Source organism: Hippopotamus amphibius, chromosome 13 (assembly GCF_030028045.1).
Source record: "Hippopotamus amphibius kiboko isolate mHipAmp2 chromosome 13, mHipAmp2.hap2, whole genome shotgun sequence".
Classification (NCBI taxonomy): domain Eukaryota; kingdom Metazoa; phylum Chordata; class Mammalia; order Artiodactyla; family Hippopotamidae; genus Hippopotamus; species Hippopotamus amphibius.
Window position 1 is genome coordinate 80,472,488 of NC_080198.1, and position 27,677 is coordinate 80,500,164.

At 36.6% G+C, this 27,677-nt stretch overlaps 1 protein-coding gene across 2 annotated transcripts in view; it reads left to right on the forward strand.

The window, feature by feature from the left end:
* Positions 1-27,238, forward strand: part of LOC130834829 (bifunctional heparan sulfate N-deacetylase/N-sulfotransferase 4) — a 231,384-nt gene extending 204,146 nt beyond the window's left edge. The window contains exons 7-13 of one of the 2 annotated variants that reach the window (XM_057705743.1): positions 614-710; positions 12,134-12,257; positions 14,160-14,334; positions 19,749-19,919; positions 20,850-20,959; positions 24,410-24,512; positions 27,119-27,238. In XM_057705743.1, the coding sequence (XP_057561726.1) occupies positions 614-710; positions 12,134-12,257; positions 14,160-14,334; positions 19,749-19,919; positions 20,850-20,959; positions 24,410-24,512; positions 27,119-27,238 (900 nt within the window). The remainder of the gene's footprint in view (positions 1-613; positions 711-12,133; positions 12,258-14,159; positions 14,335-19,748; positions 19,920-20,849; positions 20,960-24,409; positions 24,513-27,118) is intronic. The other variant, XM_057705744.1, reaches the window with a different exon arrangement.
* The last annotated feature ends 439 nt before the right edge of the window (positions 27,239-27,677 follow it).

Below are 27,677 nucleotides of genomic sequence, written 5' to 3' on the forward strand. Positions count from 1 at the left end.
GAGGTTGAGATGGGGATAAAATTCAACAGATGGCTATACTGGGTCTAGCATTCAGTCCAGAGTTCAGGAGGGGAGTAGGGGCTAGAAATAATGATCTACTTGGTATCTGCTTGTGGGATAGGGCCAAACTATGAGATTATCTAGATCAGCAGAGACTAGTACATAGTGTAAAAAGGAAAGGAAAAGTTGGCCAAGTCTGGAGTTCAAGGATGGCTTTCCAGCCTCTAGGGGAAAAAAAAAACAGGACAATTAGGGAAGAGCACAGATATCTGAGAAACTATGTTCAAACCAGGTAGAGACAAGTTAAGGCTCAGGTATACAGAAGTAAAATATGAATTCAGAGATAGGGTGGAGTCTCAGCAGTTAGAACCTAGCCAAGCCTCAGAAGGATGACGGCAGGAGTGACTTGTTGCTGAGTTCTAACCTTGAGGGAGAGAAAGGTGCCATTTTAGAAGGAAACAATTTGGAAATCAGACAACACGAGTCAGAACAATGTCGAACTCCTAGTTCTAGGGTATCAGGCAAGAAGTTGATCTTGTCTTTTGAACAATTTTTATGGAACAGAGCCAGGCATTCATTACCCAACAAGATTCATTCTTCTTCCTTCTTGCAGAATCCATGTGATGATAAAAGACACAAAGACATCTGGTCTAGAGAGAAAACTTGTGACCACTTACCAAAATTCCTTGTAATTGGGCCACAAAAGACAGGTAAGAATAGCCAACTGTGCGTTTGCGGTTTTTTGTTTTTGTCCTGAAACTCATGGTCATATGGTATTTGGATGTTTGGCTTTGTGGAATATTTAGATGCCCATGCAAGTTCATTATTTGAATTGTTCTTCATTCCTGTGGATCACCTTTATGCCACGATCCTCAAAGGGACCCTAAAGCTGTTCATTTAATTAGACTTATGGGCTAAATTTCTAACATCAATTTTAAAACTGTTCGGTGGACATCACATTTTGACACCTTTGAGCTTATATATCACAGTTGTGGTATCTGATTTTTTTTTTTTTAGTGGAGTATAATTGCTTTACACTGTTGTGCCAGTTTCTGCTGTACAACAAAGTGAATCAGCTATATTTTATACATATATATCCCCATATCCCCTCCTTCCCATGACTCCTTCCCACTCTCCCTATCCCACCCCTCTAAGTCATCACCAATCATCGAGTTTAATTTCTACCTCTTGTGGCTTTGCCTACTTATCTCCTGAATTAAGTTATAAAAAAGGGCTTTGGCTTGATTCAAACTATTTTACACTACATATCAGCCTTGAATTGATTTTTTTTTTTCAGAACCACTGTCATTATTACTTTCAGATATTCTTCCTGTGTGGTTTGTTGTTTTTTTCTCAAATAATCATAATGTGGAAATATGGTTTCCACTTATTTTCTGATACACCTGAGGCTCATCAGGCATTTTTTTCCCTTGATATTTTCTCATGTGCTGAAGGACAAGTGTATAAGAATGTAGTAAAAGAGAGTGAAAGTATTTCACCAATGAGATGACACTTTCAATTAGAATATTTTATACTTTCTTCAGCATGTGACAGTTTTATATACTTTGCTCATGTGCTGATTAATTAAACTTTTTATTGAGTTGCCATATTTTGAATTCACAACTTTGACTAGAAGCATTTTCATCATTGAGTGCACAAACCATAACATGAAACAAAGTCACAATAAATAAGCTTGACGCCAATGAAGATATTTGTAATACAAGCAAGTAGATCATTTTAAAGGTTGTGGGCAAAATTTCCAGACTGTTCGATATTGGTTGTTGAAATCTTTTCTTCCTCCAGGAATGTAAATTGTCTTACAACAGTAAGTTACACATGTGCAGGGAGGGAAAGAAGAAAGCAGCACATATTTTCAGATATATCACTTTTGCTGTTGTTATTGTTTAAAATGTGCATTAATTCTCTACCAACTCCCTCACAGTGGTTCTAACACTGGAATGACTTCTAAAGAAACAAAACATTCCTATGTTGTAAAAATTTAATTTAAACTCATATCTTCTATCATTTGTCATTGAATATTATACTTCTTAGTTCTGCTAGAATACCACAGGTTAGTAAGTATAAATCTAGTTTTCCTCTTTGCTGTTTGTATTGATAAAGACAATCACTTGTACCTTTAGATTTTAATATTTGATCTACCAGTGTAGAAAGGATAAAGCTTTTAAATGGTTTTGGCTTTCCCAAGACAAACAAACAAGTTAAAGAAATTGGATGATGATATTTTATATCCTATGAGAATGCTATTTTAATGTGAAATTGATTGTGATAATTCTTAAAATCCATTCAATCATAGAAGTCTGAAGTCTTTGTTTGTTCTTCTATGGCTTCAACTAGCAAAACTCCCACTGCTGTCAGAGGCTGTAAAGTCCCTGGAGGATGGGCACAGATAAATGCTAAGAACCTGGCCTTCAATGCAAAGTTGTCTTTAAGTAACTTAAACCTGGTCCATGCATCCCTTGCAATAAACATGAGATGTGAAAGTGGTCTTCAAGCCCCTATTTGCTCAGTTATTCTGAGGTGGGAATGGAAAGATGAAACATCCCACCTCATTTCTGAATCCTGGAAAAAATTTCCATCAGCAAAAAGTGGGGCAGTGAATAGGGATAAGAGAGCCAGGGAGGCCTGGGCTTAAGGCACTCAAAGTTGACATTGTAGTCCTACTGGAATCCTCTGGACACATGAGCATTCTTCATGATTCTGGGTCAAATTTTGATATTACCAGGGTAGGAGAGGATTTCCAAAAGCGTTAAATTTAGCACAATAATTCCGAAAGCATGATTCATTGGCTATAAATCTTCTGGAAGATTAGAAGATCAGAGTTCCCATTGTCAATATTGATTTCTCACTATTTGACTGATACCCTGGTACACTTACTCTGGTAAAACTAAAAAGAATTTGATTATATATAAAACAGAACAAAGTTTCTCTTAGAGCATCACAACGTGTGAGAAACTTTCTCTACAAAATGTTTATATCAAAGAGTGGATAAAAATGAATGTCAAGCATAGATGAAAACACAGGTGATAGTAAAGTAAATACACATTTTGAGGCCATGGACCCAGATGTTATGGCTAATAGTATGAACATCGAGCCACGTGTCCGCTGTCCCTGGCTGAAAGTGTTCTCTCCTCCCTTCCTCTCAGAGGCCCCAACATCCCTCCTGCTCCTGGCAGTGTGAAGGTGTGTGGCTCAGAGCACAAAGGCTTTGACTTTCTGTGGTGCGGGGGAGCCCTGGGTGCAATTCTGTGACCATCAGGGTGGCTAAATATTTGTACCTGCTACTGAATGAGGTTATAGAGTACTTATTTAAGAATATTCACTGGTAATTTAAAAATATTCTTTTATCTGTGCCCTGAATCCATCCAATCTCAACATCTCACAGATATTAAACTATCAATATTTTCAGCTCTTCTGTACCTCAATAATCCCTCTCCCCCCACCTCTCTCTGTCTCTTTCTGTCTTTCTCTGTCTCTCTCTCACACACACACAAGCTTCTTTCTCATCATCAATTAAATATTTTCCTGTAGGTCCCACCCTAAAAAGTATTTAGAAAGAAACCTTCTGGATTTCCTGTTCTCTTCCAGCTGCTACTCTGTACTACTCCATCTCTAATTGATTTCCTCTCCCTGGAAGATTTTTGTTCCTCCTCTCACATTTTTTCCTTTTTGAACTCCTGTTATTTTCAGGAGAAAATCAGATCAGTTCTTCAAGACTGCTATTGCCCCTCATAACTTTCATGTGTAAATTCTTTTTTTTTTTTTTTACCAAGAATATAAGAAGTTCACTTTATAATGATAAATGAGTCAGTTCATCAGGAAGCCAAAATCTAAACATTTATGTACCCAATGATAGTCTCAAAATACATGAATCAAAAATTGACAGATCTACAAGGAGAAATAGAAAAATCTGTAATTATAGTCAGAGGTATCAATAGCCTTCCTTAATAAATTGTAGAATAAATAAATAGAAAATCAGAGCGAATATAGAAGATTTAAAAAATACTCTGAACCAATTTGATCAAATTGACATTTATAGAAATCACCTAACACCAGCAGAATACTTTTTAAGTGAGCACACAGAATCTGCTGAGATTAATTATACACTGGGCCATGAAAACAGTCTCAATAAATTTAAATGGACTCCAGTCATACTAAGTATGTTCTCTGTCCAAAGTGGAGTTGAATTAGAAATCAATAACAAAAATCTCTGGAAAACCTGTAAATGGTTGGAAATCAATTATCACACTTCTAAATGTGCTACTGGTCAAAGAATAAATCAGAAGGGAAATTAGAAACTATTTTGAACAGAATGAAAATGAAGACACACATATCAAAACGTGGAATGCCACTAAAGCATATTTAGAGCAAAATTACCTCACTGATGACCTATATTTCAAAAAAAGAAAGGTTTCAAATTGATAATCTCAGCTTTTACCTTAAGATAAGAAATAAGAAATAAGAGAAATTTAAATCCAAAGTAAGTAGGGGAAAAGGAATAATAAAGGTCAGAGCAGAAATCAGTAAACTAGAAAACAGAAAAACAATAGAGAAAAATCAATGAAAAAATTTATTGTGAAAAATCAATAAAATTGATAAACCTCTAGCTAGACTGATCGAGAATATAAGAATACATAAACTACTAATATCAGGAATAAGAAAGGTGACATTATTACTTTTGTGGGTAATGGATACATCCACTATCTTGACTACGGCGATGATTTTATGGGTACATATTATGTATATCAAACATGTCAAATTGTACACTTTAAATATGTACAGTTTATTATATGTCAGTTATACCTCAATAAAGCTTAACTACTTAAAAAGTAGTTCATCCTGAAACTAAAATTTTAACAGTGAGATTATTCTTTTCTCTTGGGCTACTGGTTTTATTTTTTTATTTTTTATTTTTTATTTTTTTTAATTTTTTATTTTTTACAATAAACTGCATATATTTAGAGTGTACAATTTGGTATCCCAATCTCCCAATTCATTCCTGCCCCCCAACCCTCCCCACTTTCCCCACTCGGTGTCCATATGTTTGTTCTCTACATCTAGGTCTCTATTTCTGCCTTGCAAACTGGTTGATTTGCACCATTTTTCTATAGTCCACATATATGTGTTAATATATTTGTTTTTCTCTTTCTGACTCACTTCACGCTGTAAGACAGTCTCTAGGTCCATCCGTGTCTCTACAAATGTCCCAGTTTCATTGCTTTTTACAGCTGAGTAATATTCCATTGTATGTATGTACCACATCTTCTTTACCCATTCATCTGTTGATGGACATTTAGGTTGCTTCCATGTCCTGGCTATTGTAAATAGTGCTGCCATGAACATTGGAGTGCATGTGTCTTTTTGAATTACGGTGTTCTCTGGGTATATGCCCAGTAGTGGGATTACTGGGTCATATGGTAGTTCTATTTTTAGTTTTGCAAGGAACCTCCATACTGTTCTCCATAGGGGCTTTATCAATTTATATTCCCACCAGCAGTGCAAAAGTGTTCCCTTTTCTCCATACCCTCTCCAGCATTTACTGTTTGTAGATTTTCTGATGATGCCCATTCTACCTGGTGTGAGGTGATACCTCATTGTAGTTTTGATTTGCAATTCTCTAATAATTAGTGATGTTGAGCAGCTATTCATGTGCCTCTTGGCCATCCACATGTCTTCTTTGGAGAAATGCCTATTTAGGTCTTCTGCCCATTTTTTGATTGGGTTGTTTGTTTATTTGATATTGAGCTGGATGAACTGTTTGTATATTCTGGAGATTAATCCTTTGTCTGTTGATTGGTTTGCAGATATTTTCTCCCATTCTGTGGGTTGTCTTTTCGTCTTGCTTATTGTTTCCTTTGCTGTGCAGAGGCTTTGAAGTTTCATTAGGTCCCACTTATTTATTTTTGTTTTTATTTCCATTAGTCTAGGGGGTGGATCAAAAAAACATCTTGCTGTGATTTACGTCAAAGAGTGTTCCTCCTATATTTTCCTCTAGGAGTTTTATAGTGTCTGGCCTTACATGTAGGTCTTTAATCCATTTGGAGTTCATTTTGTGTGTGGTGTTAGGAAGTGTTCTAATTTCATTGTCTTACATGTAGCTGTCCAGTTTTCCCAGCACCACTTACTGAAGAGGCTGCCTTTTCTCCACTGGATATCCTTGGCTCCTTTGTCAGAGATTACTTGACTGTAGTTTACCTATGGGCTTTCTATCTTGTTCCATTGATCTATATTTCTGTTTTTGTGCCAGTACCATACTGTCTTGATCACTGTAGCCTTGTAGTATAATTTGAAGTCAGGAAGCCTGATTCCACCAACTCCATCTTCCCTTCTCAAGATTGTTTTGGCTATTCAGGGTCTTTTGCATTTCCATACAAATTGTAAGATTTCTTGTTCTAGTTTTGTGAAAAATGCCATTGGTAATTTGATTGGGATTGCTTTGAATCTGTAAATTGCTTTCGGTAATATGGTCATTTTCAGAATGTTGATTCTTCCAATCCAAGAACATGGTATGTCCCTCCATCTGTTTGTGTCATCTTTGATTTCTTTCATGAGTGTCTTATAGTTTTCTGAGTACAGGTCTTTTACCTCCTTGGTTAGGTTTATTCTTAGGTATTTTATTCTTTTTGTTGCAGTGGTGAATGGGAGTGTTTCCTTAATTTCTCTTTCTGATCTTTCATTGTTAGTGTATAGAAATGCAAGAGATTTCTGTGTGTTAATTTTGTATCCTGCAGCTTTACTGAATTCATTGATTAGCTCAAGTAGTTTTCTGGTGGCATCTTTAGGATTTTCTGTGTATAGTATCATGTCATCTGTGAACAGTGACAGTTTTACTTCTTTTCCAGTCTGGATTCCTTTTATTTCTTTTTCTTCTCTGATTGCTGTGGCAAAGACTTCCAAAACTATGTTGAATAGTAATGGCAAGCGTGGACATCCTTGTCTTGTTCCTGATCTTAGAGGGAATGCTTCCAGTTTTTCACCATTGAGAATGATGTTTGCTGTGGGTTTGTCATATATGGCCTTTATTATGTTGAGGTAGGTTCCCTCTATGACTGCCTTCTGGAGAGTTTTTATCATAAATGGGTGTTGAATTTTGTCAAAAGCTTTTTCTGCATCTATTGAGATGATCATGTGGTTTTTATCCTTCAGTTTGTTAATATGGTGTATCACATTGATTGCTTTGTGTATATTGAAGAATCCTTGCATTCCAAGGATAAACCCCACTTGATCATGGTGTATGATCCTTTTAATGTGGTGTTGGATTCTGTTGGCTAGTATTTTGTTGAGGATTTTTGCATCTAAATTCATCAGTGATATTGGTCTGTAGTTTTCTTTTTTTGTAGTATCTTTGTCTGGTTTCGGTATCAGGGTGATGGTGGCCTCGTAGAATGAGTTTGGGAGTGTTCCTATCTCTGAAATTTTTTGGAAGAGTTTGAGAAGAATGGGTGTTAGCTCTGCTCTAAATATTTGATAAAATTCACCTGTGAATCCATCTGGTCCTGGACTTTTGTTTGTTGGAAGATTTTTAATCACAGTTTCAATTTCATTCCTTGTGATTGGTCTGTTCATATTTTCTATTTCTTCCTGATTCAGTCTTGGAAGGTTATACCATTTCATCCAGGTTGTCCATTTTATTGGCATATAGTTGCTTGTAGTAATCTCTTATGGTGTTTTTTATTTCTGGGGTGTCTGTTGTAACTCCTCCTGTTTCGTTTCTAATTTTATTGATTTGAGTCCTCTCCCTCTTTTTCTTGATGAGTCTTGCTAGAGGTTTATCGATTTTATTTATCCCCTCAAAGCACCAGCTTTTAGTGTTATTGATTTATGCTATTGTTTTCTTTGTCTCTATTTCATTTATTTCTGCTCTGATCTTTATGATTTCTCTGCGTCTACTAACTTTGGGTTTTGTTTGCTCTTCTTTCTCTAGTTTCTTTAGGTGTAAGGTTAGATTGTTTATTTGGGATGTTTCTTGTTTCTTGAGGTAGGATTGCATCGCTATAAACTTCCCTCTTAGAACTGCCTTTGCTGCATCCCATAGGTCTTGGGTCGTTGTGTTTTCATTGTCCTTTGTCTCTAGGTATTTTTGATTTCCTCTTTGATTTCTTCAGTGATCTGTTGGTTATTTAGTAGCATATTGTTTAGCTTCCATGTGTTTGTGCTTTTTACAGTTTTTTTCCAGTAATTGATTTCTAATCTCATAGCATTGTGGTCAGAAAAGATGCTTGATACAATTTCAATTTTCTTGAATTTACCAAGGTTTGATTTATGACCCAAAATGTGATCTATCCTGGAGAATGTTGCATGTGCACTTGAGAAGAATGTGTAATCTGCTATTTTTAGATGTAATGTCCTGTAGATATCTGTTAAATCAAGCTGATTTATTGTGTCATTTAAAGCTTGTATTTCCTTATTAATTTTCTGTGTGGTTGATCTGTTCATTGGTGTCAGTGGAGTGTTAAAGTCCCCCACTATGATTGTGTTACTGTCGATTTCCTCTTTCATAGTTGTTAGCATTTGCCTTATGCATTGGGGTGCTCCTATATTGGGTGCATATATATTTATAATTGTTATCTCCTCTTCTTGGATTGATCCCTCGATCTTTATGTAGTGTCCTTTCTTGTTTCTTGTAACATTTTTTATTTTAAAGTCTGTTTTATCTGATATGAGTATTGCTACTCCAGCTTTCTTTTGGTTTTCATTTGCATGGAATATCTTTTTTCCATCCCCTCACTTTCTGTCTGTATATGTCCCTAGGTCTGAAGTGGGTCTCTTGGAGACAGTATATATATGGGTCTTGTTTTTGTAACCATTCAGCCAGTCTGTGTCTTTTGGTTGGTGCATTTAGTCCATTTACCTTCAAGGTAATTATCGATATGTACTCTCCTATTACAATTTTCTTAATTGTTTTATTTTTGTTTTTGCAGGTCCTTTTCTTCTCTTGTGTTTCCCACTTAGAGAAGTTCCTTTATCATTTGTTGTAGGGCTGGTTTGGTGGTGCTGAATTCTCTTAGCTGTTGCTTGTCTGTAAAGCTTTTGATTTCTCTGTCAAATCTGAATGAGATCCTTGCTGGCTAGAGTATTCTTGGTTGTAGGTTCTTCCCTTTCATCGCTTGAAATGTATCGTGCCACTCCCTTCTGGCTTGCAGAGTTTCTGCTGAGAAATCAGCTGTTAACCTGATAGGAGTTCCCTTGTATGTTATGTGTCATTTTCCCCTTGTTGCTTTTAATAACTTTTCTGTCTTTAATTTTTGTCAGTTTGACTACTATATGTCTTGGCATGTTTCTCCTTGGGTTTATCCTGCCTGGGACTCTCTATGCTCCCGCACTTCAGTAGCTATTTCCTTTCCCATGTTAGGGAAGTTTTCAACTAGAATCTCTTCCAGTATTTTCTCAGGTCCTTTCTCTCTCTCTCTTCTCCTTCTGGGACCCCTATAATGAGAATGTTGGTGCATTGAACATTGTCCCAGAGGTGTTTTAGGCTGTCTTCAGTTCTTTTCATGCTTTTTTCTTTATTCTTTTCTGCATCAGTGATTATCACCATTCTGTCTTCCAGGTCACTTATTCACCATTCTGCCTCAGTTAATCTGCTATTGGTTCCTTCTAGTATATTTTTCATTTCAGTTATTGTGTTGCATATCTCTGTTTGTTTGTTCTTTAATTCTTCTAGGTCTTTGGTAAATTTTCTTGCAACTTTTCGATCTTTGCATCCAGTCTTTTTTCAAAGTCCTGGATCATCTTCACCATCATTATTCTGAATTTTTTTCCAGAAGAGTGCCTATCTCCTCTTCATTTGGTTGTTTTTATGGTGTTTTATCTTGTCCCTTCACCTGGTACAAAGTCTTTTGCCTTTTCATTTTCTCTGTCTTTCTGTAGCTGTGATTTTCAGTTCCACAAGATGCAATACTGCTGATACTGCTTGATTCTTCTGTCAGCCCTCTTGTTGAGGAAACTGTCTAGGAGGCTCGTGGGTACTTCCCTTTGGGAGAGACTGATGGTGGGTTGGGCTGGGTGGGCAGAGCTCAGTAAAACTTTAATCTGATTTGGTGGGCGGAGCTCAGTGACACTTTAATCTGCTTGTCTGTCAATGGGTGGGGCTGTGTTCCCACCCTGGTGGTTGTTTGGCCTGAGGTGACCCAGCACTGGAGCTTACAGGCTCTTTGGTGGAGCTAATGGTGGACTCTGGGAGGGTTCACTCCAATGAGCACTTCTCAGAACCCCTGCTGCCAGTGCCCCTGCCTCCTCAGTGAGCCACAGCTTCCCCCCAGCTCTGCAGGCAACCCTCCAACACCAGCAGGTAGGTCTGGTTCAGTCTCCTATGGGGTCACTGCTCCTTCCCCCTGGGTCCTGGTGAGCACACTTTTTTGTGTGCCCTCCAAGAGTGAAGTCTACATTTCCCCTAGTCCTGTGGAGGTGCTACAATCAAATCCCACTGGCTTTCAAAGTCTGATTCTCTGGGGATTCCTCCTCCCATTGCTGGACCCCCAGTTTAGGAAGTCTGACGTGGGGCTCAGAACCCTCAGAACTTCTGCAGTATAACTGTTCTCCAGCTTGTGAGTCACCCACTCAGCATTTATGGGATTTGATTTTAACGCGATTGCACCCCTCCTACTGTCTCATTGCGGCTTCTCCTTTGTCTCTGGATGTGGGGTGTTTATTTTTTGGTGAGTTCCAGTGTCTTTCTGTCAATGATTGTTCAGCAGTTAGTTGTCATTCTGGTGCTCTTGCAAGAGAGAGTGAGCACACGTTCTCCTACTCCACCATCTTGATTCTCCTCTCCTCATGTGTAAATTCTTCAACGTATTTGAGATAGTTCTGTCTTTTGGGCCTCTAATTCAGTTCTTAACCAGTTCTGACTCCTTTAATTTCTTTACTACTTTTATATAATCTGATTCCATATTTGTTCATTTTAAACCTCTTTTTCAATTAGTAATTAAATCTCCTTTAGGGGGTTTATTAATTTTTGTCTGCCCATTTCACTAAGAGCCACCCATTCTGGATTTCTTCGGTCCCCTGAGATCTGTTGTTACTTTCCTTTATCTACACAATTCTCTGATGATCTTCTCTGCTTCCAGATCCACAGCTACTGTCATTGTTCTACCAGCCCACTTGTGTAGTTCATTCCAAGCTCTCCTAGGGATGGGAAATCCAACGAAGTCTCCTGGGTGCAACATGTTACAAAAGAAATAACGTTTTCCATAAGGGAAGTTTTGATTTATGAGAGCCAGTCACTTCATGATCCTTCCTGCTGTGGCCCTCAGTTTCTGGCCTAAGTCACACTTAGAGGTAACATTTGTGCCTTCTGTGATGTGTACACTCAGTGGGTGCTATCAACCAGTCTGTTCAGCCTAGTGTCTCGTTATCAGACTTGTCAGGGTAGGACATTCAACTGGCCATCTTCTAGAATCCTGCAGTCCTCTTTCAGCCCCACTGGAAACAATTACATTTTTAAGGTACAACCTTAGAAAATGCTTCCTCCTGGAAGTCTTCCCTGACTTCCCAAGTCTAAATCACCCATTTTCTCATATATTGGAAAAACACTCTGCTCTTCTCTCATCATGGGACCTACCTCACTATTCTGCAATTACCTGTTTACTTGACTCAAGTCCACAGATACACTTAAGTCTATTGAAGCCAGCAAATATGTTTTTCATATCAAGAGTTATCATCAATCATTACTACAGAGACTTGTACAGAGTTGCACTGGTCAACATCTGTTGAATAGTTTGATTTAATTTAATTGATCTGAATATAATATTAATTGAGGTTCAGGTATTGTGCTGGATATCTTTGGTACTTTAGCCACTCATCTGACTCCAGGAGGGAAACTAAACCACCAAATTTCTGAAATTCTCTCCTAGTTGTATCATTCGTCAGTCTGCTTGACTTTGACTATGTACTCATATTAAGTGAGGTGTTTATGTCAATAGAATCATGAAGACTAATATAAGAACACAAATCATTGCCATGTGAAATGCACCTAATTGATTTTCAGGAAATCATTTTGACACTGGAATGAATCGGTCTTTTGCATATTACACTTTTTGACCAAAAAATTTTGTTAAAATATTTGACTTGTCTTTTATTGCCATATAACCTTTTGCCTCCTTTTTTGTAACAGGAACAACGGCACTTTATTTATTTCTTCTTATGCACCCTTCCATCATCAGCAATCTCCCCAGTCCCAAAACATTTGAAGAAGTCCAATTCTTTAACGGCAACAACTACCACAAGGGAATTGACTGGTAAGAAAAATAACAAAAAATAAAGTCCGTTATTAACACATGCTCATTCACAGCTGAGTAATTATAGATGTATGCATGGCATCTACATAATTACAGAATAAATGTATTATGTTCAGTTCTACCATAGTGAATTAGAAATTAATTTATAATGATGATATGTTTAATCAGTGTTGCCTATAATTTAATTTGGACAGTGCAATAATGATAATATTTTTCTGGTAAATTAATATGATTGAATATAGAGGATTATGGAATATTTTTCATCAGAATTATTCATAAGGATATTTAAAATTCTCCTTAAGCATATGATTATTTTACTGTGTCTAGAATTTTTTTTAACTAAATACATAATTGCATTCACAATGATGCTTCAGAAAACAAATAAATCAGTAGATTGTTTTATTTTATACTGAGTGACATGTATTAATATCTTCATTAACCACATAGACTGTAAGTGTTATGTTATAATATAAGCTGATATTTGTCATGTAAATAACAGAATGTTTCCTAAACCATATTAATGCTAGTCACACATGTGCATAAGAGGAAAATTACTCTGCATTGGATGTCATGAAAATTTTAAAATCACAGTATTTTTCCTAACCTGAAATAGAATAAACCTGATGTTGTAACTGATGTTCACTCTGGGGCTTTTTTCTAACTCTGTCCTAATTTTCTAAGGAAAATATGGCCCCGATTTCCAAATCCCAAGTGTATAAGGCAAATCCCCGCCGAGGGAAAACTCCCCCCAATGCACACCTCTTACCATGTAACCTTATGAAACATCACACATGATCTGTCCTCGTGAAAGGCTCATTCTTTTAAGATGTAGCTAGGAGGAGAGTGGGGCAGGGGCGATGCCAGTGAGCAGATTTGACTTCCCATCGGGAGTAGACATATGTCCACGCTGCACCTAGGAGACCGCTACTCTACCTTACTTTAAAAAGACTAAATGAATTTTGAAATTGCCTGCAAGTTGCTGAGAGCAGAGCAGCAGTTTTATCTGTGAGCTCAAATGGAGCACAAATTGTTAAGCAGGAATATAGATGAGACTTTTCACCACTTCACATTTGGGAAACATAATAACAATGTCAAAGAGGAAAATAAGTGTCTTATATGAATTTTTAATTGCTCTCATTATTTATTTCTAGAACATTTGAGGGTTAGAGAAGTGATGAGCTGTAAGGAGGGTTACACACATAATTAACGCCTTGCACTGAATTAACCTCTGAACATATTGATTCCATAATCTATACACAGAGGACTGTTCCCACAGCATATGGAGAAGTGAACCTGCCGAGGCACCACAGGATCAACTGGCAGGAAATATCTCTTTAATTACTTTAGATAGACTATGATGTGTTCACATTGCTATGCATACTACAAATTATGCAGAAGTTAAAAAGGAGAAAAGCATCTATGCCCTGATCTGTTTAGTATTTTATAGCTATTCTGACTTACACATTTTCCTCTTTTGTGCACTTTAATCTCAATTTAAGAATTTTGCAATCAAGTTTGCAAACATAAATTTGCTATTTTAAAATATTTACTAGGCAATATGGTGTAATGTGCTGTTTGCCAAGGGTAAACTTAATTTTTCTGGCTTTGGCTTTCCATAGCACACAACATCAACCCAAATCTAAAGGATTTTCCCTCTGTTCCTTAACCTACCAATTTCATCTCACTCTTTCCCCTGCCCTAAATGGTCCATGAGAACAATAATACCTGAGATTGTTTTCACATTCAAGGTGAATAGAATAGTCTGTATTTTGACTATTATAACACCAATAATTAGAAATTGATATAAACGAATGTAAAAATGTTTAAATTATTTCCTATCCATAGTATGGCAGGAAAAAAAGTTAGACCTCAAATTAATTACTTGTCTTTCTCTGCCTGCAGGTATATGGACTTTTTCCCTACTCCATCCAACATTACAAGTGACTTTCTATTTGAAAAGAGTGCTAATTACTTCCATTCAGAAGAAGCTCCCAAACGAGCTGCGTCCCTGGTACCCAAAGCCAAGATCATCACCATCCTCATTGACCCCTCAGACAGGGCATACTCTTGGTACCAGGTAGGAAGCAATAAAAAACACCATTAAAGGCATTTGGTCATAGCTTGAATGTAAGCGGTGGTGAATTACCAAAGTCAAGTCCAGATGTATTGAACAGTCAAATGTTAAAAGATCTAAACAAACAAAGGAAAAATTATGAGAAATAAGAGCAAATATCTAACGATATCGATTTGGGCAAGGAATTTCAAGCATAATAACATAACAGAAAAAAATCACACATCAAAAAATTAATAGCTTAAACCATATAAGCTTGTAAAATATTGGTCTTTCACAATTAACAAAATTAAAAGTAAGCATCTAAGTAGAGCATCTCTAGCAATACATGGTAAACGGCTTAGTTCCCCTAATTTGTAACAAACAAACAAAAAAAAGTTCCTGCAAATTGGTAAAAATAATTAAGTAAATAAATAACTAAATAAATAGATAAATATTTTAGTAAAAAAAATGGGCAAACACGCAAAATGCATAGATAAACAATTTACATACACACACCAATCCAACCACACACCAGTTTATGTGAAAAATTATCAACCTAATTAGGGATCAACAAAATATAAATCAAAATGGTACTTTTAAAAATATCATCTTGGCAAAAATTGTCGTCCTTTACTCAAGCATGCTGACAAGGGTGTGATGATAAAGGCGCTCAAACATTCCAACAGAAGGATATATATGGAGATATTTTCTGAAAACTAATTTGCCGACAGTTATCAAAATGTTTATAAAAGTACTTTTGTGCTGTGATTCCTCTTCTGGAATCGATCATAAAAAAACCTCAAAGGGATTAAAAATATGTATCCCTTTTTTTGTTCCTTGGGGTACTACTCATAATAATAATAACAAAAGGAAAAGTAAATATCCCATAATATAGAATGTGTCACACTGAAATGGAGTATTCTTCAGCATTTAAGGATGGTTTTAATCATAGAATAATTAAAACACTGTGTTCATGCTAATGTGTAGATAGACATTAATCAAATAAGCATAAAGATATATAATTAGAAATTCTGAATGCTCTGTGAGGAAGTATGGAAGGTGCTGTGAGAGCACTCTCTAGAGAAATAAACTTGAGACTTAAAACTGAAGGGCAAGTAGGTATAACTGAGTGAGGGTAGTAGGAGAGCGGGGGAGAGGGAAAGTATGTGTTATCCATTGGGTGCAGAGAACCACAGCACAGCTACAGAACTACAGAAAGGGCCACGTGGTTAGAGAGCAAAACCTGAGGTGGAGACCTGCGGGAGATGAGTCTGAGAGGAGAATCCAGTGGCCGCCATTCCTTAAGCAACCGGAAGCCTTTTTCAATTGTAAGCCAATGTGTAATGACCAGAATTCCTTTTAGGAAACATGATGCTCTCTGCTATTTGAAGAATGGATTGGAGTGGAAGAAATGACCACTCAGAAAGATGAAGCAGAGGCGATTGCAATAGTCCTGCTGAGAAATGGTAGTGGCAAAGACAAAGATAGCAAGTAGAAACTGGGTGAAGTATAAAGTATCAAGAGATCTTGAGAGATTAAAATCAACAGAACCTGGTGAGAAAACTGTCAAGGAGAAACCAAATTTCCAATCTGGGCAACTGGATGATAACTATATATTCCTGTGAAAAAAAGAAGCACTGAAGAAGGATGCAAGCGTTGTGTGGGAGTGAGGGAGGGCTAAGATGTGACACAGGCGGACACAGCGCATGAGGTTATGGCATCACTGTCACACCTAAAGCAACGACAGCAGCAGCTGGCACTGTGGGGAGAGGTCTGAGCAGGAGACAGAAATTTGTGAATCAGAGGCAAAAAGCCACAAAAATGGTGAAATTGCCTAAGAAAAAGGTTCAGAGAAGAAAAGTACAGAACAAAATGAAGCAGCCAGAGAAAATAGAATAACAAGAGAAAACAGCCAGAGGAGTAGAATAAAAAATCCAGCCGTGCAGGGGCACCAAACACCACAAAAGGAGTACTACCAAGTGAAGGAGGTGACAGTGTCAAACAGCTGCTAAGAAATTAGACAATTAGGCAAAATAAGGCCTGAATTATTTTCGCTCACTTGAAAGACACAGAAGGAAGTGAAATCTTTAGCAAACAAGACACAGTGGGTCAAGGAAGACGTGTTTATGGTGGTGGTGATTTGAATAATAATAAGTTTTCAAAGGAAGAAGGATGTTAACCGCCCCCCAAGAGAAAATAAGGAATCAGCCCTGGGAGGATCCTGAGAGATCAGGAAGGGTGGCTACAGGAAATAGCTCAAATGGGAGGGAAGCACTCCATTTCCAGAGCTCTTTACTTTTCTTGTGCTGGGACACTTCCGGCAGTCGGGTGGAATGTCTATGTGCCCCATTTCAGAAATATATTTTTAAAGCATTAAACTACATAGTATTACAAAGGAAACAACTGCAGAGAAATATAATTATGAAAATACTTTTAAAAGCAGTAACAAATACTTATTAAATCATTAAATGGCAAGATGTAATGATGGAGCTAGTACTACTGTAATTTTGAATAGCAGTAAGCATAAACATTTGATATATCTGAAAGACCTGTAATGTGATATAAAAGAACTGGTTTTTATTGGTGGTGAAATCACAAGTACAGTAAATACCAAATTTTATTTATAAGTTACTAAAAATAAAGAGGCATTTTTTTGAAGATTCAAGTTCATAGATCCTCTGAATTCTATCAGTGAGTTTCTGGTTCTTAAGAACCCCTGTATTAAAACTTGAGGAATAGAAAAGGGTAAAAATGTACATGCTGATAAATGTGAAGGTCTGGGATAGAGAAATTAAAGTGACTATGATGGTCTCTTTTTCCTTTAAAAAGTTGAAAACAAGTTAATCTCATGAAAAGAGGGGGATAATTTGGGAGGCAAAAGTTTAAGGAGAGAAAAAAGGGGGTATGAAATCTTGATACAGGGGTGAGATAAAGTTGACCAGAGAAATGTAAAATTGCCTACCACAATGAAAGCCTAATTAAAGCTGATGACCTTGAATTTAATGTGGTAATAATCTAAATGTACTAAAATCCCAAAGATATGCATGCATACATAAATTAATGCCAAAATTAAGACGAAAAGAAAAAATTTAAAACGTTGTAAAATAACAAGTAATTTTTCTTTTTCCTTTATCCTTTTTCTTGCCTTTTCAAAATTTCTTCAATAAACATATATTGCTAAGAACAAATAATGATGGACGGAAAAATGTGATACTGCAAACTGAGATTGCAAGTGGTTGGGGTTTCCAGTGGAACACTTGTTTGGGGAGCAAAATCCAGAAATTATTAGAATCCATGAGTCAATGACTCCCTCAAGATACAAAAAAGTGTCTTTCTCACTTCATCAAAATTCATATTGCAAAGCAAGATAACAATTTTTTAATTGTGCCAAAAGTATTGAGATGTTAAACCTTAATGAAACATTTCGCATGGGAATACTTGGGGCAAAATGTTGTGCATTTTCCTGGCAGAAAGCAAATTTATATGAATCTTTTTGTTTTTCACATGGATTCAACTATTTTAAAAAAAAAGAGAGAATCTATGCCTGCTTCTTCAAGTAAATTCTTTGAACATACACATTTGAAAGGAATAATATTTCCTGATAATACTTTTTATTGCTATATTGCTAGGAGTAGGGTCCCCAGTCTGCTGTACATTTCAAAATAACACAACCTATTACTTAGTCAGTCCTGTCTATTCAATAAGTACCATAAATTTGAAGCTCAGCAGGTGTAATTCAGAAACTCCTACAAATGTCACCTGCCACTATCATTTCTACCTCACATTTTTATAATGGGCCGCACAGAGGCCTTTTTTTTCCAGTTCTGTGTAACTTCTGGTCTACAGTGCTGTTTTTTCCATTTCTGTGTGACTTCTGATCATATTTTTATGTTAATCTTTTTAATTGCATAAATATAAAAATTTGGTGCTAAACTGATATAAGTCAATACAGAGCAGATTAGGTGCAATTCAATATTATCACTGTGCAAAGTAGAAATGTTAGCATTACTGTATTAATATGCACATAGTATGCTCATATTTCTTTATTCAAATTCTGTTGTTTCTACACTTTATATTAATTAAATGTATTATGTAGTCTCTCTGTATGTAGCATAATGCATTTACAGATAAGAAGGTCAGTAAATATACAATTATGAGAGGGCTTCAAAAATTTTATTATTTCTACCAATCTACCACTCACTAGTTACTCTTTAACCATTCACCATTTAATCATCTTTACTTTCTTAGTAATTTTTATTTCTAACATATATAAGGGCTGCTGTTACATAATTCTATCAGGCTCTAATATACTCCTATCCTTATCCTATAGTAAATTTTCTTTAAGTCCACTTTTAGACATCTTGGAAAATCAGTTCATCCATTCACACACACATCATTCACCTTCACTCAAATTTACTTTAGAGATAAAGTTCTCTTAGTTTCCACATTTGTTTTTCTCTGCTTATCAAAATCTTTCTCACTACATTTTAGCTCAAAAGCTTCAATCATTAAAAAAGATCCCTTCATCTTTCATTCAGAACTAATCACTTATTGGTCTGGCTATCATAGCAAATAACTAACACCTCTACTCAAATATATGACTTTATCACAGTCTGTTAATCTATTGTCTTCCATACAAGATTTTGATTTCTTTGAAGACAGTGATTTTGTCTTACCTATGTCTTTTTATCTCTAGAATTTATTTCAGTTCTTATTCTGGTAAGGATCTTATGAAATTTTATTGTTTTGTGTTGGGCTCTTGAGCTTGACCAACGATGGTTGGATATAAAGGACTCAGAGAATTTGGTACTAAAAAGCCGTAGTGAATTGGTATTTAGGAATTAACAGAGTTAGGTGGAAAACCTTGGGAGGGCAGAAGCAAAGTGCTTGGGCAACATCAGCACGAATGTGACACCTAAACAAGCATTATGAATAGACATCTGCCTTCTCTATACCCATAGCACCTGCCACACAGGGATACTGGGGAATTGTCAGAATCTGCAGGAGCAGCTGTAATGAAACAAGAGCAGAGTAATATGTAAGCCTATTCCTGCCAATCGAAATCTCTTTTTGTCAGGCTTGATTTGTCTGGTCCCTGACATCTTTTCACTTCTAATCAGATCCATGGAGAAAATCCTTGTACTCTGTCTCTTGTCTTGCACCTAAACATTTTGGACATGAAGACAACTACAGGCTTATCTGAATGCTACTTGATATATATCGAAGGCTTATATTGTATGTAAGCAATATGCCAATGCCTATACAATATGCACTTTTCACTTTATTTTTCATTCTAAAATCAATTAATCATTTTCATTACTTTTTTGGAATAAAAGACACACAACACACACACACACACACACATATCCACACATCAAACACACATACCTATGCAAGCATAAAGAAAATTAATTTTATAATTGCCTTTCTTGTTAAAGCACCAAAGATCACATGAAGATCCAGCTGCTCTGAGGTTTAATTTCTACGAAGTTATCACAACAGGACATTGGGCCCCATCTGACCTGAAAACTTTGCAGAGGAGATGCCTAGTACCTGGATGGTATGCAGTCCACATAGAAAGATGGCTAACTTACTTTGCTACTTCTCAGGTAATGTCCTGAACTTAATTTCTTCCATTTATTATATCACGATAGTGTTGCACTGACAAATAGAAAATATAAATTAACATTGCCACAGATAGCAATTTATTGTCAGACATGTTCATACCTACAGAAGAAATGTGGATTTTTACATTTTTAATGCCAGTGGTAGTATTACAATGTTAAGTGGCTGTGAATCACACCCTAGGGATCTTCTTTTGGATAGTAGGTGGTCTTAAAGTGGTAAGTCCTCACGCAGGAGGCATCAGGTGCTTCATAGACAATAACCACTAGCAGAGCAGCCAGCTCGACAGAACCTTTGTGAAACTCTGTGTGCAGATACCCATGCGTCATCTGTCCTGTGGGACTCTTATAAGGAAAGAAGGAGGTCATGGATTAGACAGTCAAAATAGAAAGTGCTGTAACAGCTCCAGGAACTTGGGATAGAACAGGAAATAGGATGTGAGGAAAGCATCCACATCCTTTGTCATCTTCATTCCAGTTCAGGTCACAACTAACACCTGAGTTCTCTGTTGTGGTTTGTAAGGAGAATAGATGGGTAATCTTCATCTGTATGCCCATTAGTTCTAAGCCCTTGGTGCCAAGGTTAATTCATGGAATTTCATAGGTTGGATAATTACCTGTATTATAGAGCAGATGGAAAATCGTGTTTCTACTGAACTACTAAATCAAGAGAATATCAATGTTTATTTCTGATTTACAATCAAGTTAGTTAAGGGTTATAAATAATGCCTTTGGCAAACTTTCTTGTTTATTTGGAAGGACACAAGGCTAGTAAACATTGATATGTATGCTAAGTAGTGCATATTGTCTTCCTTTCCACACTGATCTGATTAACGTCTACCAGGTCAAGGAGGGCAGCCCAGTATACTTAATTTAGTTTTCTTCTTCATAAAGTGACTATTTTTAACTCTACAGTTGCTGATTATTGATGGACAGCAGCTGAGGTCTGATCCAGCTACTGTGATGGATGAAGTCCAGAAGTTTCTGGGAGTTACACCTCATTATAATTACTCTGAAGCACTAACGTGAGTCTATTCTCATGCTTGATTTCATTTCCATTATTTGCCATCATAAATTATCACTGGTAGGTGTGTATACAGCGTCATTAATACTAGCTATGAATTTATACATCATTATGCTAGTCAACAACAGTCAAAGGAATGTCCTCATTATTCACGTCGTGTCTCCCTTTTGAATACCAGGAACACTACCTTATATGCATTTTGTATATCACAGGGTCCCCTTTTTGTGAGCTTTTTCCCAGTATAAATGTGTTTAAGAAAACTTTTTACATGCCTGCTTTATGCAGAAAGTGTCCTAGGAATTGAGGTTACCAAGGTGAAAAAGGTGATCTCTTTCCGCAAGTAATTTACAGGTTAGAAATAAAATGTTGATGGCCTCCATTAGCTCTATGAAAGTGAGTAGTATTTTGGGCAGAACTGGAAAAGGGATCCATTCATGTTTTACTCTGTATTTGTTAAGTTGTGTGTAACCAAATACAATCACGTATAATGTTTTAGTTGTTTACTGTTGCACTGCAGACCACTCAGAACCTGCCAGCATGTAATCCTAGCCATTTTATTATGCTCACAGACCCTGTGGGCTGGGAATTTAGACAGGACACATCCAGGACAACTAGTCTCTGCTCAAAATATAAACCTAGGGCCATATCTGGGAAGACATGAATATCCAGGTGTGACTTGAATGGCTGGGGACTTGAGTCTCCTGCAGGCTTCTTCACTCACATCTTTGGCTCTTGGACTGGGATGGCTCGAAGCTGAGCCCAGAGGGACGAGATTTCTCTGGGTGACTTTCTCACAGTGTAGTGGCTGTGTGTTCTGAAAGGGAGTGATATATCGAGCAAACATGGTTCAAGGCCTGCTCTGACCTAAGCCTTGCAAGTCACACATCATCACTTACACCATATTCTATTGATTGCAACCAAGTCACTAGAGCCATTCCAAATCCAAGGGGAGGGAAAGGAACCTCCACCTCTTGGTGGAGACGGGCAAGGCCATTCTGCAGAAGAGAATGTGGGAGTGGGGATATTGTTGCAGTCAGCTTGGGAAAATAAAATTATATACTTGGGTAATTGAAAATGGGGGGAAAAAGTATAAAGAAGCAAAATAACAAACGAAAAAGCAGAAGCTCCAGGTAGTCAAAATATGTATGTAAAAGGGCATGTACTTGACTCCCTCACAAGGCCTGATATAAAGCCTATTAAGTTTTAGACAAAATTTTAACAAGCTTGATTATATAATTTCCCAGTTCACAGCAGATTAGAATCAGCAATTAGACAATTAGAGAGGGTAATGGAGGGACAGGAAAAGCAGTAATAAGATTGGGTTGTTCCTTATCCACTAAAGCAAGTCTAATGAAGTTTTTACCTACACATGGAAATAACAACACGAGGCATGGCCCCTGCTGATTAGGTAGACAAAGTTTCCGTGATACATTTACATTAATAGTTATTGATGTCGGCACAGCTTCCTCTGCCTCCCTGCAGTAGTTTAGGGAATGGTTCTATCCTGTTTACTACAAATAGTTCCCTATGGTTCAGTAAACCTGTAAATTCATGCTTTTGAAGAAGAGATTACAAACAAGTGTAGAATATATGGTTTTTAATATGTCTCACACATCACAAAAATTAATAACTATAGTGATGTTTAGGGTAATAAAAGGACTCATATGACAACCAATTCATGTCTTCAAAGTTGTCTAACAGTTATTTGAGAAAGGCTTTGCATCTTAATTTCACAATTTCATGCCTACTAAAACCAAACCATAAAACAAGGCATTGATATAACTTAGCAAGAATAAATGCCCTTTGTTAGACTTCGGGTATAGAACATTGTCAAGGCAATAAATGAAACCAGGGCAGCAAAATAATGTGAATTCAAGGTTATGGCAACCCTATCTAAAAGAATGACTTTCAGTATTCTGGATGGGTCTCCTTCCTCAGGTTGTATTAAGCCCTGCTTGGCAACAGCTGTTAGGAGAGCAAGGCGAGACAGCAGCCCATCCTGAGACCTCTGCACACCGGAGAGCAAAGGAGATGCTCTCAGTGTGTGTAAATATCTTGACTTAGTTGCCGGAGCTGTATTTTACTTTAATGCAGTTAAATATTCTCATCCTGAGGCAGAAAGTGCTGTTTAGGGGCACTGTGACGCTGCCTTCCCCATCTCATTTTGCACAGCGTGCTGAATTGTTTTTCCCCTTGGGAAATTAATGAAAACTAGAGAAAGGCCTATGATAGGCAAGGAGCAGATTGAAAAGTCCAGGTTGGAAATGACTCTGTCTTCCTTTTATCCATTTAACCAGTGATGTATTTAATTTTAATTGATAACATGTACTAGGACAACCTGGACTGCAAGGATCAGGTCTCTAATAATAGATTGGGCAGGGAACTGTGAAGAAAATTTCCCTCTCCCCCTAAATGAGTTCACATATGTGCAGAGGCAAATTGCAGGTGCACCAGTATTATAGGAATGGGCCCAGGGCAACAAAATATTCTGCAACTAATTAACTTTACATCCTAGTCAATTATGCTTCATCCTTCTAAAACATCTGCTGAGCAACAAAAATGCAAACCTTTTTGATGTTTTATGCATGCAGCAAGTCCCATAGTAGTAAATTTAAAATTTCCCTTCCTATTTGGTTTATTCTTTCATTTTTCCTATCCCGTTAGTCCTAAACAAAAATTCTTATATATCTGGGTTTAAACAAAATAATTAGGCCACACATTCTTTTGTAACTTTTTGCAGCCGTGGGAGCAAAATAACATTAGAGTTTTCTTGGTATCGGGATTTGAATTGTCCAATAGGATCATCTGCCTTCAACAAAAGAAATGAAGAGTTCTCTAATCTTCCACTTCCCATTTGTATAACCTGTGTCTCATGTTCTCTGGAAAAATATAGTGACTTCTATCTTTACCCTTTTTATTTCCTCCTTGAAAACTGTAAACATTTTGAACTGTTAAAAAAAGTAGTGTTCTTAGACACCTTAATTCATGTTTGTAGTCACAGAAATGAATTATATTTACATTATATTCAGTCACCTTAATGTATACCATTGAATGATTTCAAAGAAATCTGTTAATATATTTTAACAGGGAAATCATATAAATAAGAAAGTAAGTATTCTAAAGATCCTGTATGAATGGTTGTAGTTTTATTGATTCATCTTTGATCTTTTATGGATGAATAGGTAAAATATAAAACTTAAAAACTTCATCATAAGACTAAAGATCTATATGTTCTTTTTCATTATACAGTGGAAATATTCAAAAATATGTGACATATAGTTTAATCTCAATTAAATTCTCTCACATCAATTCATAGAATTGAATAAAATCAAAGCAACAGGCATATGAAAGTGCATTTCTTTTATACAATTGGTGAGGCTCTCTCAAAATTCTGTATATAATTTATAATCATTATATTTTTATTATCATTTATATATTTGATCTTCTGTAGTTTTGATCCCCAAAAGGGCTTTTGGTGTCAACTACTGGAAGGAGGAAAGACCAAATGCCTTGGAAAAAGCAAAGGTCGAAAGTATCCACCCATGGATCCAGAGGTAACATTTTCCCTATCTTTGAAATACACTGGTAGAACCCTGTGCATACAACTATTTCAAAACTAGTAGGCAATAAATTTGATTCCTTTTTCTGCTTTTCCTTTGCTATCAATAGTTTTATATATTTAGAAAACAGACAGACCAACAGAGATAGATGATTGATAGATATCTGTAGAAACTGTGTGCTGTTGGGATGCACTTCAAACTTAAATATGTACTGAACAGTAACGACTTTCCAAATGTGTAAAGTACTTAAATAAATTATCTACTAAATAAGGGATTTTGGATAAAATATATAAGCATTCTTATTACATATTTTGTATATATATATCTCCAATGCCTATACCATGCATGGTACCGAGTTAAGCAATGGAAAGTAAACTGTTCTGATCACCAATTACAACATGTGGTGGAGAGGTTTTTCCACACCACCAAGCAAGGCTCAGACACCAGCTGAGTGTCCTACAACTCGGCACAATGCTGACACTGTCTACCTAGAGACAGTATCAGATCCCACAGGCTAGGGGCCCAGTTCTACAAGACTGTCCCTCCCTGTTCAGACACCAGTCACGAGTCCAGGTTATCACCTGCCTCTTGACCCACTGGCTATAGATTGGATGTTCCAAATCCCTCTCCTTGGTTTTCATTAATATGCTAGAGCAGCTCTCAAAACTCAGAGAAACATTTTTCTTACTAGATCACTGTTCTATTACAAAGGGATATAACTCAGAAATAGCCAGATGTATGAGATGCATAGGGCAAGGTGTGGAGTAAAAGCTTCCATGCCCTCTCTGAGTGCTCTACTTTCTCCAAATCTCCATATGTTTATCCAGAAACTCTTCAAACTCCGTCCTTTTTGTTTTTTTAATGGAATTTTCATTACATGGACATGATTGATTAAATCATTGATAAATGGCAATTGATTCAACCTCCAGCCCCTCTCCCTTTTCCCATGGTCAGAGGGTAGGATTTAAAGTTCTAACCTTTTAATCTCAAGGTTAGTTCTCTGGGCAACCAGACTCCATCCTTAGGTGGGGTCCAAAACACCTCATTAACATAACAAAAGATACCTTTATCACTATCTCTGTTAGGAAATTCCAAGGGTTTTAAGGAGCTCTGTGCCAGAAATGGGGTCAATGACCGAATATTTCTTATTATAAACCCCAATATCACAAATAGTATACAGGATGAAACAGTTATAAGCCCAGATCTATTATAGTAGGGTAAATTAATTATGGTCACTTGTTTATAATAAGATACAAAAAACAACGTCAAACTCTAAAAGGGCAGGGGAAAAAATCTCTCAATAAAAGTTATGGTATGAGTAGATAGACTAAGATTGGGAAACGAGTTATCAATCAACTGAGCAGATATAATGAGTATCTCTCCTGAGACAAGATGGGCAAAAGGAAGATGGGAGTGATTAGGTGTTACTATAGAAATGGAAGAACCAGAAGGTCCTCAAGCTATACCTTTGAACTCAATAATTTCAAAAGGGCTTCAAAAATCACTTTAATCTACCAAGAAATCAATGTAATAGTCCCACTACATCTACATACATCTTTTCCAGAATTTGAAGTGTTTACAATCTGGTTTAAGGGAAGAAGTGTAATGAAATACCTGGTGACTGGTACAAGACAAAATGTAGTTGTCTTAAGTCCATTTTCACAGTATACACAAAAGTTGCTAAGGGAGTTTTAGGAAGAAAGAGACTCATTTGTGCTAAAATATTGGGAAGGGTTTAAAAGAGATGGTATAACTTTGACCAGATGGAAACCGATACGTGGGCCATTGTTGCCTATGTTTTAACAGGAAAAATGTTCATCTCTACTATTTGATCAAAGAGACATAGAACACTGTTCATTGGGTTATAATATGAGGTAAGGGACATCCAGAGAGAAAGCCCAATTACAAATTTTCTGTCTTCCAGAAATAAAACAAACTAAAACCACAGATATACCTGATAATCCTTTTTTAAACCATTCATTTAAAATGGCCAATCACTCCAGCTTGGTTAGCAATATAAGAATCACAGGAAAGATTGTTATAATGATCTTTATAATGAAATCTTATGACATTTTTTGAAGAAGAAACACAATGATTTTTCAAAAAAACTGTTTTAGTCCTGAATAAATACAGAAAACATTTTATAACATTGCAAGTTATTTCTTTAATCATGAAATTCAACTATTATGATTATGTTCACTTTTTATCTTTATGCTATGGTTCAATTTTACATAAAGTGACCAATTTCAAAAATGTAGGTGTTTTTTCTGTAGATGTGGTACCACGTCGGGTCTCCTACCTAACTCATTCTTCTTTATTATTATATACTTTTCATCAACCTTTCTCCCTACATAGACTTCATCAATCCCTTAATAAATAAGTGCTTTAATGGAATATAAGCCCCATAAGTTATACCTGGACCCGTTTTTATTTTGCAGCTACACTTCTGCCAAATCTTTTCTAAAGGTAAAAATGAGTGATATCTGTGGGAAAATACAAAGAAATACCTATTTCATAGGCACTCCTATTTCTTAAGAAATGTGCGCAATCTCATTTAATGAACTAATAACTTCCTTCACTGCCTTCTTTTTGCTTTTCAGTCTAGAACCTTCCTCTCTAATTACTACCGAGATCATAACGTGGAACTGTCCAAGCTGCTACATAGACTGGGGCAGCCTCTACCATCATGGCTGAGACAGGAGCTACAGAAAGTGAGATAGCACTGGAGATAAGAACCAAGGCTCACAAGATACGGACTTTTACTATGAAACAGAAAAATAACCCCCCCATCTTTTATCCCCTTAATGCACTTGTGATTGTCAACAGAGGATCGTGTGAATAAATCTCCTTCTATCTTTTTCATAAAATGAAAACTGTTATATATGCACGCATTGGCAATTACTAGCATCAATCCCTGTGTAAGCTTTTGGGAAATAATGTGGGGTTTGGTGGCATTACCCAGTTTCCAATGTGGGGATCATCACACAGCCCAGGTCCTCTGTTAACCATAAAGTTTCGGAAACTATGTTTGGCTGAGAATGCTGATTGTATGCAAGTGACATTAGAATCTTGAGGAAAATATATGGACTGAGACATCTGTAAACAAGGCTAGTCGTAACCCAATATCTGAATTACGGGCTTACATTTTCCCTTGCTAAT